The sequence below is a fragment of the Nanorana parkeri genome, unplaced genomic scaffold (assembly GCF_000935625.1).
Source record: "Nanorana parkeri isolate BGI_ZX_2015 unplaced genomic scaffold, ASM93562v1 scaffold385, whole genome shotgun sequence".
Lineage (NCBI taxonomy): Eukaryota > Metazoa > Chordata > Amphibia > Anura > Dicroglossidae > Nanorana > Nanorana parkeri.
In genome coordinates, this window is record NW_017306653.1 from 817,305 (window position 1) to 835,749 (window position 18,445).

The window sequence follows — 18,445 nt, forward strand, 5'->3', positions numbered from 1 at the left end:
CCCCCCCCCACCAGCACCAGTCAATAATGACCCCAGCACCAGATATTAATGACCCCAGCACTTACCTGAACACTTACTCGTTCAAAGTGTCCACTTTCCCCACGCTATAGGCTTATCATTCCACTTCTTTTGCCAGCCCAGACCTTACCTCCATTGACTCCAGGGCTAGCATATTAATCCGCCTGGATAGTTTAATTGTCAGAGCCACAGGTAGTGCCGGGTCATCCAGTGCCAAGGGTGAAGATGCCAAACTGCCGAATAGTCAAAATGCATATAACGTATGAGTTAGATAACAATGCACATTTTGTCCTGCAGTATAATATAAGGATTACAGTGACAGTGGAAAGGAAAAATGATCCTGCATGAGTGGTGAAATATTGGGAGGTACTATAGCACACCCAAGCACCCCCCTGGTGCTGCTACTGCCACAACACATATAGCTACAGAGGTGAATTAGGCTTTGTTTTTAAGTGCTTTTACTGCTGGTTCAGAATATGTAAATATCTTCATGTGTCTAGTCTGGGCACAGGTCCACTTTAAGATCTGCTGGGTCCAAAGCAACATTTCCCATGCTTTTCAAATATTATATAAATATATTGTTAAATATTAGAATTAACAGTATAATTGATAGTTGATAGTGAGTGAAACTTTTATTAAATAAATAAAAAAATAAATACATAAATAAATAAAACAGGAAAAATTGCTGGACTTCGTTTTTCAGTACAAATTTTCCAGTGACCCGGAAAAAACGAGTAACTCAATTCTATTCATCTTCATTTATTCTCAGACCGATTCAATGCAAAACCAATTAGTAAACAGTGCCGGTTGGGTGAGGAACACAGACAGGTCGTTATGGAAATCAGCCTCGTTTAAAGAAGTTAATAGAACTACTCAATCCGCTTAAATGTCATCTCATAAAAAGTGTGAATAAAAAAGCTAAACTATTTTAATGGCATGGGCTTTGTACTTAATAAATCAGTGTCATCAGGACAAAAAGGGGTATATGTCAGATTATATATTATTTTATATTATTTTTAATATCATTATTCTTATAATTATTATTAATATTATACAGAGGACAGCAATGCAGTGATACAGTGCTCTCTGTAAAGTAAGGTAGAATGTGTCAGATCTATAAGGATTTATATTGTATGGAGAAACAGAGAGGGAAGGGGAAAATCCCTGCGTGTAGTGATGACTGACAGCCACTGCCCTCTGCAGGGAGAAGATTGTGAACTGAATGATCAGCGGTGTGTGTGATCGATCAGTTCTTGATCAATAGAGCCAGCGTGTGACACCTGCAGTGTCATACATCGGCTCTAACCATGGGGATGAGTGTAATTCACTCTCACCCATAACTCTCCTTTAAAGGAGAATTATGAGGTGAGTGATTTTCACTCAGCCTCATAATCCTAGCAAACCTGTTACAATGAAACTGTCACAGGTCAGCTCAGTAGATCGGGAAGTGAGCGAACACATACCGTCGCTCGCTCACTTCTTGATCTATCCGTGCAGAGAGCTGTGACTGTCACCCACGGCTCCCTGCAGGGATCAGCCCTCCCCTCCCTTCTCCTCTCCTCCAGCGCTGACTGGCGGAACGGACGGGGGAGGGGCGGGTACAGCTGGCTCTGCCTCTAGATAGGCAGATCCAGCTGTCACTCACGCAGCTGGGCGGATCCAGACAGAATTGTCGGGATCCGTTCCGGCTGCTTCGTCTCAAGTATACCGTGAGCTGTAGCTCATGGTATACTGAGCTTAGGGTGACGGGAGGACGCTAGTTTGTGTCCTCCCATTACCCTTAGGAGAACTATGGGGAAAAGACCTAACCCCATAGCTCTCCTTTAACAAAAAAGGGCTATGTCCATGTTTTCATGTGTTTAGGTGCACTGCCAGGACATTAAAAATTAATGAGCTACCTGAGAGCAATACATGACAACGAATTGCATAAGTAGATGCAATTACATAAGTAGAAGAGATTACAGAATGAGCTGCCTGAACGCAGGGCGCTTTTATTGCATGACAATAAAATGACTCAAGTGCGGAGATTAAAGTTATAACCCTGTATTAGGTTAAAATTGCTGTTGGGGTTTTCTTGACCCGGTGACAGCTCATTCACAAGGACAGGAATTGAGGTGAAATTTCTGCAAAGGGGTCAAAGACTGCAAGAAAAAACGCTGACATATGTGTTTGAACTTGTGGTCAGTATGAAATCTTGAATGATCTTGATCGGAGATTACTTAAACCTTTGGTGAAATCAAACAGTAGAACTCACAGCTATGTTTAATAGCAAAAGTAAAAGCATTTCCAGACGCACGATGCGAAGAGGACTCAAGGGATTTGGACTAAACAGCTGTGTAGCCTTAAGAAAACTATTCATCAGTGAGGCTAAAATGGCTTCAATTTGCTAGGAAAAATAAAGACTGGACTCTGGGGCAATGGAAAAAGGCCATGTGGTCTGATGAGTCCAGATTTACCCTGTTCCAGAGTGATGGGTGCATCAGGGTAAGAGGAGAGGTAGATGAAGTGCAGCATCCATCATGCCTAGTGCCTACCATACAAGCTTTCGGGGGCAGTGTTATGATCTGGGGGTGCTTCAGGTGGTCAGGTCTAGGTTCAGCAACATCATGTCCCCCAAAAATGAGGTCAGCTGCCTACCTGAATATACTGAATGTCCAGGTTTTTCCATCAATGGATTTTTTTCCTTTCCTGATGGCACATTGGGCATATTCTAAGATGATAATGCCAGGATTCATCGGGCTCACATTGTGAAAGAGTGTTTCAGGGAGCATGAGACATAATTTTCGCAGATGGATTGTCCACCACAGAGTCCAGACCTTAGCCCCATTGAGAATCTTTGGGATGTGCTGGAGAAGACTTTATGCAGTGGTCTGACTCTCCCATCATCACTACAAGATCTTGGTGAAAAATGAATGCAACTTTGGATGGAGATAAATGTTGTCTCATTGTATAAGATTAGCTAAACTTTTTTCTTCCTTTGATAAAAGCAGCTCCACATCTGTAGCTAATGCAATCATAGGAGATGTAGGATCCGGGTTCTGTTTTACGAGATGGACCGCTCACCATAATGAGAAAATTAATCGTTTTCTTATAATAATGGTGATCACTGAGACCCCCGGGGGAACATTATATTAGCACCAAACTGCAATAATGTTTTATATCTGAAAAATGTAATTGCTTTTAATTAACTTCTGTTTCCACCAGTCTCATTCAGTGCACTTTTTATTAATTAGCTTTTCATCAACTCTATCATTGGACTAGTTGCTTCCTAAAAGATATTAGGGCTGGACATTGCCATTGAACCCCCCTAAATAATAAATAGCTAATCACCTCAGTAATTAAAAAAAATTATCTAAATTTCCCTATTTAATACCTAAATCCATTGTCATGTGATGCACTGAGTCCCGAATCTCTTTGCTGTTTCACTGCAGAGTGGGAGGGTCCTTTGTCAGGTACCCACCTCCCATTTAGCTAAGTACTTCCCCCTTTTATCTATTAGTTTACAGAGCAGCCACTCCCACTGCAAGACTAATGTAATCTGCTGTGTGGTACTTGTGGAGGCTCCGAATTCAAGTATTTACACCTAGAAACTGGAACTGATTCCATAACTTAAAGGAAAACTGTGAGAACTATGATATACTGAGTGCCGCAGCCGGGAAGGATACCGACATTACTGTCGAGATCCACCCAGCTGTGTGAGTGACAGCTGGCTCTGCCTATCTAGAGGCAGAGCCAGCTGTGCCCGTCCCCTTCCCGTCCGTTCCTCCACTCAGCACTGGAGGATCGGATAGGGGAGGGGGGAATCCCTGCAGTCACCGCTCACTGCAGGGAGACGATCAGAAAGTGAGCGGATCAGCGGCATGTTTCTGCTCATTTCCCAATCAATAGAGCCGACCTGTGACAGCTTCATTGTCACAGGTCGGTTCTAACTATGAGGGTGAGTGGAAATCACTCACCTCATAGTTCTCCTTTAAGCTTCGTTTAACTATCCCAGACCTATTCTTGTGACAAAAAACCCATTGGAAGCTGGAAATATGATGTTAGATATTAAGGAACAGAGGAACCCTAATGCTAGCACTGACAGGGTGACAACACTGGAGGGCAATTCAGAGAGGGGACATTAGATTGTCATCCTATAACATCCTATAGATGATGCTGGATGTCCTCCAGCCAGGAAATGAGGCAGGCTCTCTCTGACTTGCTGCAGCTTCTAATGCACATTGCAAGAAACGCATAGTGTGCAGGAAAATCAGAGGAGGCCATTTCAGTCCAGGAGAGGAGCTGGTACAACTGTGCAAGACTGGAGGGAAGGCCGGAGTTCAGCTTTAATTTGCACCTGTGACCAAAGAAAGGAAATACCGGGCGCCTAAACAGCTAAACATCAGCCGCAGAAAAAAAAATGATATATACAACAACGTGCAGCTTATTTACATCTGACAAAACGTGAACATGATTGTTTCATCCTCGCGCGGCGGGTAATTGACTTACACACCTCCCGCCGCTGTTTTGACAAGTTTACGGCAAGCGGGGTATACAAAGTACAAAGACTGCTCGCTTTCCGTAATCACTGTTTATAAATTCTGCTCCCAGGAGGAAAAGAGGAAAGCAAATTGATCGACTGCGAGAAAAAATAATTAACGCTGCTCATGGAAGAAAACGAAGTTACTACTTATATTTACCACGCTCGCTTGTCAACGCGACTGAGCGGGGAAATTAACTCTGCGTAATGTTGTATATTATCACCCGCGTCTGCCTTCAGTTTGATCATAATTGTGTCTATTGTTCCGGATTCAACATTTGTCTGACGCATCGGATATACTCACCGTCTTCTCGCCGCCTTGTAACAATAACACCGGCTGTACCTGTCAGCAAGAAACTTGTCTGTTACCTTTTACCGGAAATTAACACATACATTTAGGGCTTATTCACACGTGCGTGCATATCTGTATGGCGTGCACGCCTGCGCAAAGACCTGCTCCCAGGAGGGACAGGTGCTCCCTATAATTGCATGCAGCCCCCTGCACCTCCCTAGTGGAGGACGCGGCTGCACACAGTTAGGCCGGGTTCACACCTAGGCGGCATTGTTTGTAAGCACGTGTTCAGCATGCGGTTATTTGCGCATTATGCACATTTTTGATATGCGTTTTGATTGGCAGCTTCAGAAACAATGGAAGAACTTGCGTACAAATGTGCAAAAATGTGCACGAAATTCCCTAGGGTGACTGGATGTACTCTAGACCCACCGAAGTGCAAATTATCCTAACTCCAATGTAGGCAGATCGTCCATACGGCAACTCCCCATTGACACACCCACTGCCTCCCTTATGCCACCCCTGACATTAGACCCCTTGACGGCCAACCTGTCCCACATGTTCAAGGTAGATTTCCAAATAATGCTATCATCGTTATAAGACCTTGTAAGGCTATTAGCAGCGCAGTTCATTTTCTCTGCCTATGCTCTGTGGCATACCAAGCATATTTTTTCTTTCCCATCTTTTCCTTTTTCTTTTCTGCTATGGATGTTCAATATTAAGCTTTGAGTACTTTGTTTTAGTTTAGTTGTTTGAATTGCTACTATGGATCCGTACTACTGATGAAGAGGAATGCCTTGTATACTGCCTCCTAATAACGCGAAAAGCCTGCTTATGTCGTTATGAATGTATGAGCCGCATATACCTTTGCTGTTATTACATTGCTCCTCTTGTAATTATTATTCATCTTGTATTACATCCTTTAAATGACCAATAAAAATTACATGCTTAAAAAAAAAATGCGCACGAAAAGGTGCAACATGTTTCTGCCGCGCGTTTCTATTGAAGTCTATGGTGCAAAAACGCACTGTTACCTGCCCAAAGAACCTCATATATCTTTTCAGGTGCTTGTCTGCCGGACACAAGATGTCCGGCAGACAAGGGGCAGCCAAAACTAAGATAGGTACTACTGGCCCCCCACTGAAAATAGTCTTGACTGTGATATTTACATATGAATGGGCAGCGCTATTTAAATAATAATAAGCCACAACTAAAGTTTCCCAAAAAAATGTGCGTGCGTCGCTAGAGTGTTCAGGTTTCACTGGAAGAAAAGGTGGCAACCCTACCTTACACACGTTACACACTGACCCGAACCTGCCAATCCGTGCAGGTCCAGATACCAGGCACCTAGACCCACACGGATGGGCAGGTTCGGGTCAGTGCAGGTCCCATAGTGAGGTACAGGTGGCTGCAGGCAATTACAGCTCCCGTCCCTCCCGAGAGTAGGTCTCTGCACGGGCGTGCATGCCGTACAGATGTGCATACCCCTGTGAATGAGCCTTAAAAGTGTATTCTAGGCACACACAAAAAAAGATGTGTATGATACAGTCTGTTGTGAACATTAGCACAGCAGTTTTTGTTATTCTGAGGCCCCGTGTAACATAATTTTATTACCGGTTGATCCGTTATTTATCTACTTCCTTTTCCAGGCCAAGCTGTCCACAAAAGCCGTGGCCGCTGTAGCCGGGGATGAAGCCAATCAAGCACAATCTGATCAGGTTCACTGGAGTAGAAAGAGAACCTGTCACCTCCAATGTGCTATCACTCAGGGAGCAACTCCCTATGGCAAGGGTAGGCAACCTCCATACTCCAGCTGTGGTGAAACTGCACATTCTTTCATGCTCCTGCCTATGGGAGTCATGCTTGTGGCTTTCAGAACCTTGCAATGCCTAATGGGACCTGTAGTTCCACAACAGCTGGAGTGCCGGGGTGGCCTCCCCCTATCCTATGTCATAACATAACAGCCTCCTCTAGTGATAACTTAATCCTCCCGTCCCATCGCACTCCTGACCGGACAAAAACCCAAATCCAACTCCATGGGTGCGGTGGTGACAACGGATGCCTCCGTGAAATGTAGATAGATGAAAGTAGTCACTCACACTCCATGATATTAAAGTCAATGCTGTTTATTGACTGAGATAACACACATCTCCTTAGCGACGTTTCGAGACCATGCGGTCCCGTCCTCAGGCAAACAGTGCTGAGGAAGAGTCCATACTGGGCACATTATGGGCTCTTCCACGGTCCTGTCCCGTCGCTAAGGAGATGTGCGTTATCTCAGTCTCAGTAAACAGCACTGACTTTAATATCATGGAGTGTGAGTGACTACTTTCATCTATCCTCTAGTGATAAGACGGTACATTTTAACTCTGTAGTCACAAGGCGAGATGCGGCAGCAGGGGTTGTGTGACGTTTGTGAACACAGCCAAGAACTACACAGGCTCCAGGATTTACATGATTTTGTTATCTCTGAGCCAGCATCTCAGCCCAGCATGTAGATGGTGACCCATGGATGATGCAAAGATGGTGCCGTCTTTCTGGAGAGAAACGCAGATGAAGGCATTGTCAGGGGGAGTTCTGTGATGGGTAATAAATACCTGGAAGTGTTACAATGACACATTACTGACTCATGCTGCACTTATCAGGAGAACAAATATCTGATGACAGGGCCACTTTAACTGCACTTTAAATGAATTAAAGTGTTTAAGTGATTCATGCCGTGCCCGTGGCGAGGAGATTGGTGCCAGGGGTGATAATACTGCTATACATCATCTGGTGTGACAGAGGTTTGGGATTGTGTTCGCGGCTCAATGGGGGAATATTTACATGAAAAAAGACATATCTGGGCGGCTGTAAACACGCTCCTCTGTCAGGCTGCAGCTTCTCTATGGGCTCTGGCTCCAGCTCATTGCTCTCTGATGTAAGCTGTGATACATAAACCGAGACACTCACACAATAAATGCATGCCGTACAGTGCGCCGCCACCTACGCCGGGCTCCATACTGGGCACATTATGGGCTCTTCCACAGATGATTCTTGATGTGGAACGTTTGACCTTCTACAATGCTGTAAAACAAAAACAAATTTGAAGACAGAATTTCTCTAAGCACTATTTATATCTAAACCGGCCGAGGAACGCGACCCTGCTGTGGTCACAGAGAAACAATAACCCTTTGAAAACCTGCCAGTACTTCCAATGGAACTTCCAGAATCTCGCCAGAGCTTGCAATGGCACTCACGGAACCCCTGCCAGTACTTCCAAAAGTTCTATCAGAAGCCCTGCCAGGACTTCCAATGGTACTCCCAGAACACCTGCCATTACTTCCTATGGAGCTTCCAGAATCCCTGCCAGAACTTCAAATGGTACTCCCAGAACACCTGCCAGTACTTCCTATGGAACTTCCAGAATCCCTGCCAGTATTTCCAATGGTACTCCCAGAACCCCTGCCAGTACTTCCAGAATCCCTGCCATAGCTTCCAATGGTACTCACAAAACTCCTGTCACTAGTTCCAATGGCACTCATACAATCCCTTCCAGTACTTACAGAACACTTGCCAGTACTTCCCTGCTAGTACTTCCAATGACACTGGCAAATCCCTGCCAGTACTTTCAATAGTACTTTCTGAATCCTTGCCAGAACTTCCAACAGTATTTCCAGAATTCCTGCCAGTACTTCCAGAATCCCTGCCAGTACTTCCAATTTTCCTTCCAGAATCCCTGCCAGTACTTCCAATTGTCCTTCCATAATCCCTGCCAGGACTTTCAATGGTACTCCCAGAAGCCCTGGCAGTAATTGCAATGGTACTTGCATAATCCCTACCAGGACTTTCAATGGCACTCCCAGAATCCCTGCCGATACCTCCAATGGTACTTCCATAATCCCTGCCAGGACTTTCATTGGTACTCCCAGAACCAGTACTTCTAATGGTATTCATAGAACTCCTGTGAACACTTCCAATCAAATTTTCCAGGAGCCCTGTCAGCACTTCCAGAATCCCTGCCAGTACTTTCAGAATACCCTGAAACAATGCCGAAGGCCTCGTAAATGACAGCTGGGCAGAGCCCTCAATAAGAATAGTGGCGAACGGCAGCGAAACAGAGTTCGGCTCACTTCACTTTGGCTGGGTTATTCACTCGGCTGCCTTCACCAGCTTTGTGAATAACTCCCGAAGTCTCATGAGGCACTGCAGGACTCTGAGAGCCAGAGATGACTCCCAGAGGCAAAGACATGATGAGATTTGAAGTTTCATAGTTTCACCCCAGCTGGAGTGCCAAGGTATATGTATTGTGCTGCATGTGTGGGGATTGGTGTATGTGTGTGAACAAAGAACAATCTCACACTGGCAACCCGCTGTGCCTACAATGGAGCGGAGTGCTATGCACCGTGCTGGGTACTGCCTTATGCACCTTATGCCTTCTCGTTGAATATATAAGAGAGCCTGAGCACAAATCTCCTCGGTAATAATAGGTTTTATCACTTCACTGCACATCATATATCCGCAACAAATCTCATTTTATTTCCTGAGCTTTGGAGGGTTTTTTTAATGTCTTTGGGAATGTGAGATATTATATTTATCCAGCAGGAACACAACTCCTAACCGTCCACACGCTGAGAGTCCCAACCTCTCTCTCAATTTTCCTTCTACTTCTGGATTCCCCTTAAAGCTGACCTCCGGCCTTCCCTTCAGTCTTGCACAGTTGTACCGGTTCCTCTCCTGGACTCAAATGTATTCCTCTGATATCACTGCACACTGGGAGCTTCTCACAATGTGCATTAGAAGCTGCAGCCAGTCAGAGAGAGCACTCCTCATTTCTTGGCTGGAGGACCTCCAGTGTCATCTAATGCTTTCTTCCCCAGCCTGACTGTCCCTGGCCCGCCCCTTTTATTCATTGGGTGTTAGTTCTTTCAATCATGGAGGCTCAGCATCAGCATGTGGGTGTTATCTAAGCTGGTCTGCATGCAAATGGAGCCTGCCTAGGAATGCCCACTTCTCCAGACTGATATCTACTTATTACGGCATTTTAATTTGTGTGACTCCACTCAAAAGCCAGTCACTGCTTGAAACAGGGCTGAGGTCTTTTCAGAGGACTACCGTCATTATCAGGAAGCTATTTACAGCACCCTGCTGGCCCCTCCCACCAGCCATGACCTGCCTGCATTTTATAGAGAAGCACAAAGACCCAGTAATGATGTCACTGTGCCTAACAAAAGGTGTGTAATGAAAGCAAAAAAGCAAATGCTTGTTAATTATAATCCAGAGCAGGCTTTCTCCACCAGGGTCTGATGGAACCCTCGGGTTCCTCCAGAGTTTCTCTGGGGTTCCTTCAGCAGTGGTATATTGATCTCCAACCGTTGTAAGCAGACAATTTCCCACTGACATCCAATGCAAGGGGTCACTTCTACACTAATCACCAATGTAAGGGGGCGTGTTCTCTATTGGCCACCAATGTAAGGGGTCACTTCTACACTAATCACCAATGTAAGGGGGCATGTTCTCTATTGGCCACCAATGTAAGGGGTCACTTCTACACTAATCATCCATGTAAGGGGGCGTGTTCTCGATTGACCACCAATGCAAGGGGTCACATCTACACTAATCATCCATGTAAGGGGACATTTTTCCATTGACCAGCAATGTAAGGGAACATTTTCCCAGGCAGCTAGTGTAAAGGGACACAACAATTTTCATCGTTTTAGCTTATCTTCTGGCCATTATTATTTGATTCATTTGATTAGCATTTCTGTATGGAGCAAGGGGGTATTGTGAAATAATTGAAATATGGGTGCCAAACATCCTACTTATGCCATTTTCATTATTCTTTTATTTAAAATGTTCTACAACCTACTAATAATGCTAATGTATGTTGTTCCTTGAGAACTTAAAATGATTTTAAAGGTTCCTCTGGGGTAAAAGGTTAGGAAACATTGAGAGGGGCTGATCCAGAGCCATTTGCATTTTCAGCAGTGAAAGACCCCATATTTGTTTCAGCAGAGGCTTCTTATAAATGTCAGATTCTTGGATGTTATGTGTCCACCCGAAACAAAAGTTCACCATGTTCAATCATATGCAGAATGTATTACGGTAGTGAGTGCACGCACAATCCCGCTGGCCAGCAGCGCCCTGTTCAACTGCAAAATTCTTACCAGGAAATTCTAATGAGAAAAATCCATTTACAAGCCGTTGGCTGTTTCTGTGCTCCTGTTCTTTGTGTGACCGTGCTACTTTGTCTCAATTGCCAGTATCCTGGCCATTCCTGATACACTTATCTGCTTCTCCACAGGCAGATTCTGCAACCGAACATTTGACGATTACGCCTGCTGGCCAGACGGAGTTCCTGGAACATACGTGAATGTTTCCTGTCCCTGGTACCTCCCCTGGGCACACAAGGGTAAGAGTCTGCCATGGAAGATGTATAGAGTTCTGATTCTATAGGTATAATAAAGTGTGAACGCTCCAAATTCCTATGAATCATCATCCGGGGATGTCATCGTAAGTCACATATACTGCTGAGACAAAATGGCTTTGGGATGGTTTCGAGATCAAACACCACTCTCAAAGATTGTAGTGTAAACACACTATTGAGGAACTAGCCTTTATCTACCTGAAGACTTGTAAAGTAATGCTCTTCATCATAATATCCATCCATCCCTGCTAGGTAACAGCACATTTTATGGTCTGCTATTTTGTAACTAGCTCCTGTTCTTCACATGGCTTCCAATACCATCTCTATGCTGACGACACCCAAATCTATTTTTATTCTTCCTCAGCTCTCCCCTTCTGTTCTCTATCTACACCTCCTTCCCTGGCCAGCTTATACCCTCACATGAGTTCCAATGCCATCTCTATGCTGAGGACACCAAAATCTATCTCTCCGCATCTCAGCTCACCACTTCTATTCTCTATCTACACTTCCCTTGGCCAGCTGATACCCTCACATGGTTTCCAATACCATGTTTATGCTGATGACGCCAAAGTCTATCTCTCTAGTCCTCGGCTCACCCCTTCTATTCTCTATCTACACCTCTGCCCTAGGCCAGCTGATACCCTCACATGGTTTCCAATACCATGTCTATGCTGATGATGCCAAAGTCTATCTCTCCACTCCTCAGTTCACGCCCTTCTATTCTCTATCTTCACCTCCTCCCTTGGTCAGTTGGTAACCTTGCATGGTTTCCAATACCATGTCTATGCTATGGACACCAAAATGTTCTATTTTCTATCTACACCTTCTCCCTTGGCAAGCTTATACCCTCACATGGGTTCCAATACCATCTCTATGCTGACGACACCCAAATCTATTTCATTCTTCCTCAGCTCTCCCCTTCTATTCTCTATCTACACCTCTTCCCATGATCAGTTGGTAACATTGCATGGTTTTGAATAGCATCTTTAGGCTAAGGGCACCAAAATCTTCTATTTTCTTTCTACACCTTCTCCCTTGGTCAGCTTATACCCTCACATGGGTTCCAATACCATCTCTATGCCGATGACATCCAAATCTCTATCTCTCCACTGCTCGGCTCACCCCTTCTATTCTCTATCTACACCTCCTCCATTGGTCCATTGGTAACCTTGCAAGGTTTCCAATACCATCGCTATGCTGAAGACACCGAATTCTTTTATTCTCTATCTACACCTCCTCCCTTAGCCAGCTAATACCCTCACATGGTTTCCAATACTATCTCTATGCCGATGATATCCACATCTCTCTCTACCTCTCCACTGCTCTGCTCACCCATTCTATTCTCTATCTACACCTCCTCCCTTAGCCAGCTAATACCCTCACATGGTTTCCAATACCATCTCTATGCTGATGACACCCAAATCTCTCACTATCTCTCCACTCCTCAGCTCACCCCTTCAGTCTCCTCGCGCATCACTAATTTAATAATTTAGTATGGATGTCACATCACTTGCCCAAACTCAATCTTTCCAAAACTGAACTTATAATATTTCCTCCCCTCCCAAGCCCCCTCCACTTACGTTTCCATTGAGATCAATAATATAATTATCCCTGCTTCTCCTTCATGACAGGGTGTTAGGTGCACTCATAGACCCTGGCTTCTCCTTCCTGCCTCAAATCCTATCACTGTCCAAATCCTGTTACCTTTGCCTCCAAGTTTCCAAAAATACACCCCTTCTTAACCAATTACATCACCAAGCTACTAAATCACTCCCGCGTTATCCTTAATTATACATGTACAGGGTGGCACCAAAATTTTCCTATTAAACTGGCATGATGCATTTTTTGCAAAGGTCGCAGCACCTTGGGCACATCTCAGTTCTCCTCTATAGGTGAATGTCTATGAAGAGTCCAGGTATCAGCGTTTTATTGAAAGATGTTACTGAAGGAAATAGAATAGACTCTCAGTGGTTTACCTTTAAAAACAGATTTTCTGCCAGCAGCATTCAGTGTGGATGTCGACTACAGCACCTGACATTCCGACAATTGCACCCTGGAGTAAAAACAACCCATAAATTAAATGCGACTCGGCAAGCAAACTTAAAAAAATAGACATAGCCAATGTGTTCACAATTGTTAAACAAATAATAATATATTAAAAAAAACTGTATGCCTTCCAATTTTGAGTTCTATACACTGACTGTAAGTGTCACCGGTCCCTTTACTGCTGAATAATGCAGCATATGTCATACGGCAGCAGATGATAAAAAAGACGTGAGAGTGTTTAAGCGCGCCAGACGGAAAGATAAATATGTCGGCATCTGCGGCTGATGTCGGGAATGATGCCCGGTGTGCCAAGTACGGCTTTATTTGCAGGAAGATATAGATCTGTTGTTAGGGCTTAAAGCAGCTGGAAAATGCCGCCGAGACTGGCTGCAGCCTGTGCGTTATATCATTTAAATTCAGCTCTGCGGCAGGTGAGGATATCGCTGCACGCCTTTCCAGTGTAACAAAGGAAGAAGAATCATTTAAGCATTTATGGGTAAAAATGTTCTTAACCCTTGCAGTGGGGCTACCTCCTTAGCAGAGAGGCCACTGCTTCCATACAGAGAGAAAACGTACAGTTTAGCAGCTGATGGCAGGGGACTGGCTTTTCTACTCGGGCTGTGGCTTTTTTAGAAAGAAAATTAACTGTAAGACACATATGTATTTAAAAGCCCGTGCTGTCGCCGATGTAAGCAGCAAAAGGGTGAATAATACTTTCTTTATAGAGGACTTTACGTCGACCAAAAATTGAGGGACAACAGAAGAGGAAAGAGCGACAGAGGGATTTGGTTGCAAAAGGGGGATAGTTCCTCCAAATAAGAGACAGAGCTGTCACTTCCGGGTTCAGAGCTGTCAAAAACCAGGCAGCTTTCTTTCAAAAAATCATAGAGCAACATCCATTGTGAGTGATTTTATCAGCATGTGAAATAGCTTCAAAACGTTTTGACTTTAATATCACTAAATTGTCCTAAAACCTCTTTTATTGGGCACAGCTTGTGTGCAGACCCGGGAAGCCAGCACAGTAATAAAGGAAACCCCTCATAATGGGCACAGCAGGTGTACAGACCCCAGAACGTAGCACGGGGATGGTTGGAGCCCCTTGCAATGGGCACAGCAGGTGTACAGACCCGGGAATTCAGCTCAGGGATGGTGGTAACACCTCATAATAGGCACAGCATGTGTACAGACCCAGGAATTTAGCACGTGGATGGTGGGGCCACTAATAATGGGCACAGCAGGTGTACAGACCCAGGAACTTAGCACATGGATGGTGGGTAGGGTTGCCACCTGTCCAGGATTCACCCGGACAGTTCGGGTTTTGAATGCTGTGTCCAGGTTTCATGGCAGCAGAAACCTGGACACAATTTGTCAGGCAGACAGAGGCAACCAAAATGAAGACAGGGGCTACTGGCCCCCCACTGAAAATAGTCTCAACTGTGATATTTACATATGAATGGGCGGCAATTTTTATATTTGAATAAGCTGCGACTCATTCTGCCAAAAAAATGTCCACGCGTCGATTGAGTGTTCAGGTTTTGCTTGAAGAAAAGGTGGCAACCCTAATGGTGGGGCCCCTAATAATGGGCACAGCTGGTGTACAGACCCAGGAACTTAGCACGTGGATGGTGGGGCCACTAATAATGGGCACAGCAGGTGTACAGACCCAGGAACTTAGCACGTGGATGGTGGGACCCCTAATAATGGGCACAGCAGGTGTACAGACCCAGGAACTTAGCACGTGGATGGTGGGGACCCCCACAATGGGCACAGCAGGTGTACTGACCCAGGAACTTAGCACAGGGATGGTGGAAGCCCCTCATAATGGGCACAGCAGGTGTACAGAACCGGGGATTCTGCTCAGGGATGGAGGGAACCCCTCATAATGGGCACAACAGGTGTACTGACCCAGGAACTTAGCACAGGGATGGTGGAAGCCCCTCATAATGGGCACAGCAGTTGTGCAGACCTGGGAATTCAGCTCAGGGATAGTGGGAACACATCATAATGGCCACAGGAGGTGTACAGACCTGGGGATTCTGCTCAGGGATGGAGGGAACCCCTCATAAGGGGCACAGCAGGTGTACAGATCCAGGAACTCAGCTCAGGGATAGTGGTAACTCATCATAGTTGACACAGCAATTACCTAGGAACTCATCACCAGTAGAGTAGAAAAAACTAACAGGTGGTTTAACTCTCCATCATCCAGCAAACACAGAAAGATCAGCTTTGGATGGACTGATCCTTTTGAAAAGAGTAAAAACAAAAAGTTAAACAGTCTGACAGCATAAACTAGATTGGCAGATGATTTCAGAGATGGAGGTGTGATTGAAGAATCTCCCATGATGCTTATGGGTGCAGGCTCTTGTCCCCATCCCTGTACTTGGTGAGACACTGAGCTGTGACAGTGACAAACCCTGAGGCCATCTATCTGTCATCTCTGCCCTGCAGACATTGCCACACTGGCACGCTGAGAGAAGGATCATTTATTTCATCTCCCCTGTAAACCTGTAATTTGAAGCTAAATATCAAGCAGTGATTAACAGGCACGTTGGACCAGCGCTGCCATCAATGAGTGAGACGGATGAGACCGTTGAGACAGAAAAGGTCTCTCCCGCTCTGATTTTTATCATCTGCAAATGCTTAAATCTCTCCAGGGTACTTACACTCTGCAGGGAGGGCACACAAGGGGCGAACAATGGCATTTGTTGGCACATTCACTACTCCAGCCAAGGTCAATTGTAAAGTGTCATTTATGAGTTTATTTTTCAAAAAATATTCTTTATTTTTATAAAGATGTTGCTGTCGGCTCCAGCGCTGCTGACCATAAATCATTGTCACTTTGGATGTTCTGTCTACGCTGAATCTCAGTGTTATAACAAAACAATGTGCCTTCAGCATTCCTTTAGATGGCGGCACGCTGTGTGCATATATCAGAGCCTAAAGCGATGCTAAAGTCAAAATGTTTTAAGCTATTTCAAATGCTGATGATGAACTCACTTACAATGGATGCTGCTCCTTGATGTTTAAAAGTTTTAGTTTCCTGCAGAATCAGCTTGTTCCCTGAACACTGGTCCTGATATCCTATTTTAGGGTGACTCCTTTCCCTTGCAGGGTCCACCCTTATGTGTGGTTGAAAACTGGAGACTTTGCTCTCCCTTATGATTTTGCACTAGACAGGGAGTTCGGGAAAGCTGAGCATCAGAGAGTCAGAGCTGTTAGGAACATGATGACTGTAAGTGCTTGGGCAACAAATTAAAGAAATATTTTGCTGGGCAATACATATTTGTTTGATCTGGATTCATTATTAAAAAAAAAAAAGATTGAGAGTGTAATATTACTTTAAAGAAGGACAACGGGAAAACATAAATAAAATACAAAAAGAATAGCTGAGCAATTTGAAATACTGAAAACAATTTTCAGAATTGCATTAACTTGTTAAAGCTTCTATGAGAATTAAGTGATTGGGTATGCATCAGGGATGTGCGGTGTGGTCTGTGGCAGGTGAAGCACCCCCCTGGTCCACCCCGCCCCTGGCCCGGTCACCAAGCTATGTGTGGCAGATGGAGGGAGGGTGGAGCCTCCCTGTCCCTCACTTGCTTGTCACTAATGAGGCATCTAGATGGATGCCGTCTATGTTTTTTTGGTTTTTTTTATTGGACAGGTGAACCAATGGAGCTTTGCCATTGGTCCAAAACATCCACAGAGCTCAAGCTTCTGCCTTCAAGTCAGAGGCTGTTGTAGCTCTGGCCTCACTGTTTAGGTTACAGCAGGGAAGCCGGCTGCTGTGTAATCTAACATAGCTGTCACAGGCCAGATGAAGCGCCGCCTGTAATTAACAGGTGGTGCTCTGCCCATGATCAGTTACACAACAGGGGGCTTTCCCCGCTGTGCAACCAGTTAGAAGCCAGTCTGAATGGAGAAAAAGCTGTCAGCTCTGCCTCACCTGCCTCCCCAGACCGCATGTCCCTGGTATGCATCTACTTTAACCTTTACCTAAAATCTCTAACAAATGATGTATCCCCCAACTCTCAACATAACCTCTATCCCTGAGTCAAACCCTTAACCCAAGCACTGAAAAGTAAAAGTGCTATATCTGTCTCCACCATTTTATATCAAAGAATATAATAGACCGTAAGCTCTCATGGGCAGGGCCCTCCTTACCATCTTGTCTTGAATTGTATTGTGATTGTAATGTCTTCCTTATATTGTAAAGAGCTGCGCAAACTGTTGGCGCTATATAAATCCTGTATAATAATAATAATACAGTACATCATTATTGCTTAAAATGTATTTAATACCAATATTTTAAAGAAAATTGGATAGACTGTGTCCTCGCTGTGTAGACTTAAAAGAGAAGTATGACCTACACTCTTTTTTTGCATTATTAGGTTCCTAATGATACTGGAGTAGATTTTGCAAAGTACTCCTGTAAACAAAAATCCATCATAAGCTTGTGATTTGGGGCTAAGCTCCATTCTGGGAAGCGATACCGACAATTTTGTCAGGATTCGCCCCACTCTTCTCTCCTCCCATTGACTGACAGCTCAGCTTGTGGGAACCAATGTGCGTTCATGATTACTGGTGCAGTTGTGCGCAGCTCCATCCCCGCAGTTCCATCCCTGTGTGCTCTGTCCTCTGCAGCTACAACTTTTTTCAGGTTTAAAACCCCAAACTGCCCCCCCCCCCAAAAAAAAACCCCCATAGCTAACGGGATGGTAACCAGGGCAGAATGAGCAAAGATAGATAGATAGATAGATAGATAGATAGATAGATAGATAGATAGATAGATAGATAATAGAAAACAAAGGTGTAAGGTGTGGGGAGCAATGGTATATGTGTCCCTTTGAATCCCCTAACTAATGGCGCTTGTGACCTCTTTCTGCACTGTGATGATAAACCATTCAAAGCTAAAGTTAATTAAGATTTTCCAAAAATCCTTCACACCAGCTTGTGTCAAAAATGACAAAATACATCTACGGTTTAATTACTTTATATTAGTCATTGCCGCCAACATACCGTAGAGGTTTCCAGTATGTTTAAACTACTGTATATTGTTACTTGTTTCAGTATAAAAGTTCATAAAAATAATTTTGTAAGTCGTAAAACTTTCATTACTTTTACAGTGGCGACATTGGCTAGAAAAATAATTATGCTCAGACACGTT

General features: G+C 44.5%; 1 protein-coding gene across 1 annotated transcript in view; it reads left to right on the forward strand.

Annotated features, from left to right (window-relative positions):
- Nucleotides 1-18,445, forward strand: part of GLP1R (glucagon like peptide 1 receptor) — a 197,324-nt gene that overhangs the window by 91,771 nt on the left and 87,108 nt on the right. The window contains exon 3 of the mRNA XM_018559251.1: nucleotides 11,113-11,220. Coding sequence (XP_018414753.1) covers nucleotides 11,113-11,220 — 108 coding nt within the window. The remainder of the gene's footprint in view (nucleotides 1-11,112; nucleotides 11,221-18,445) is intronic.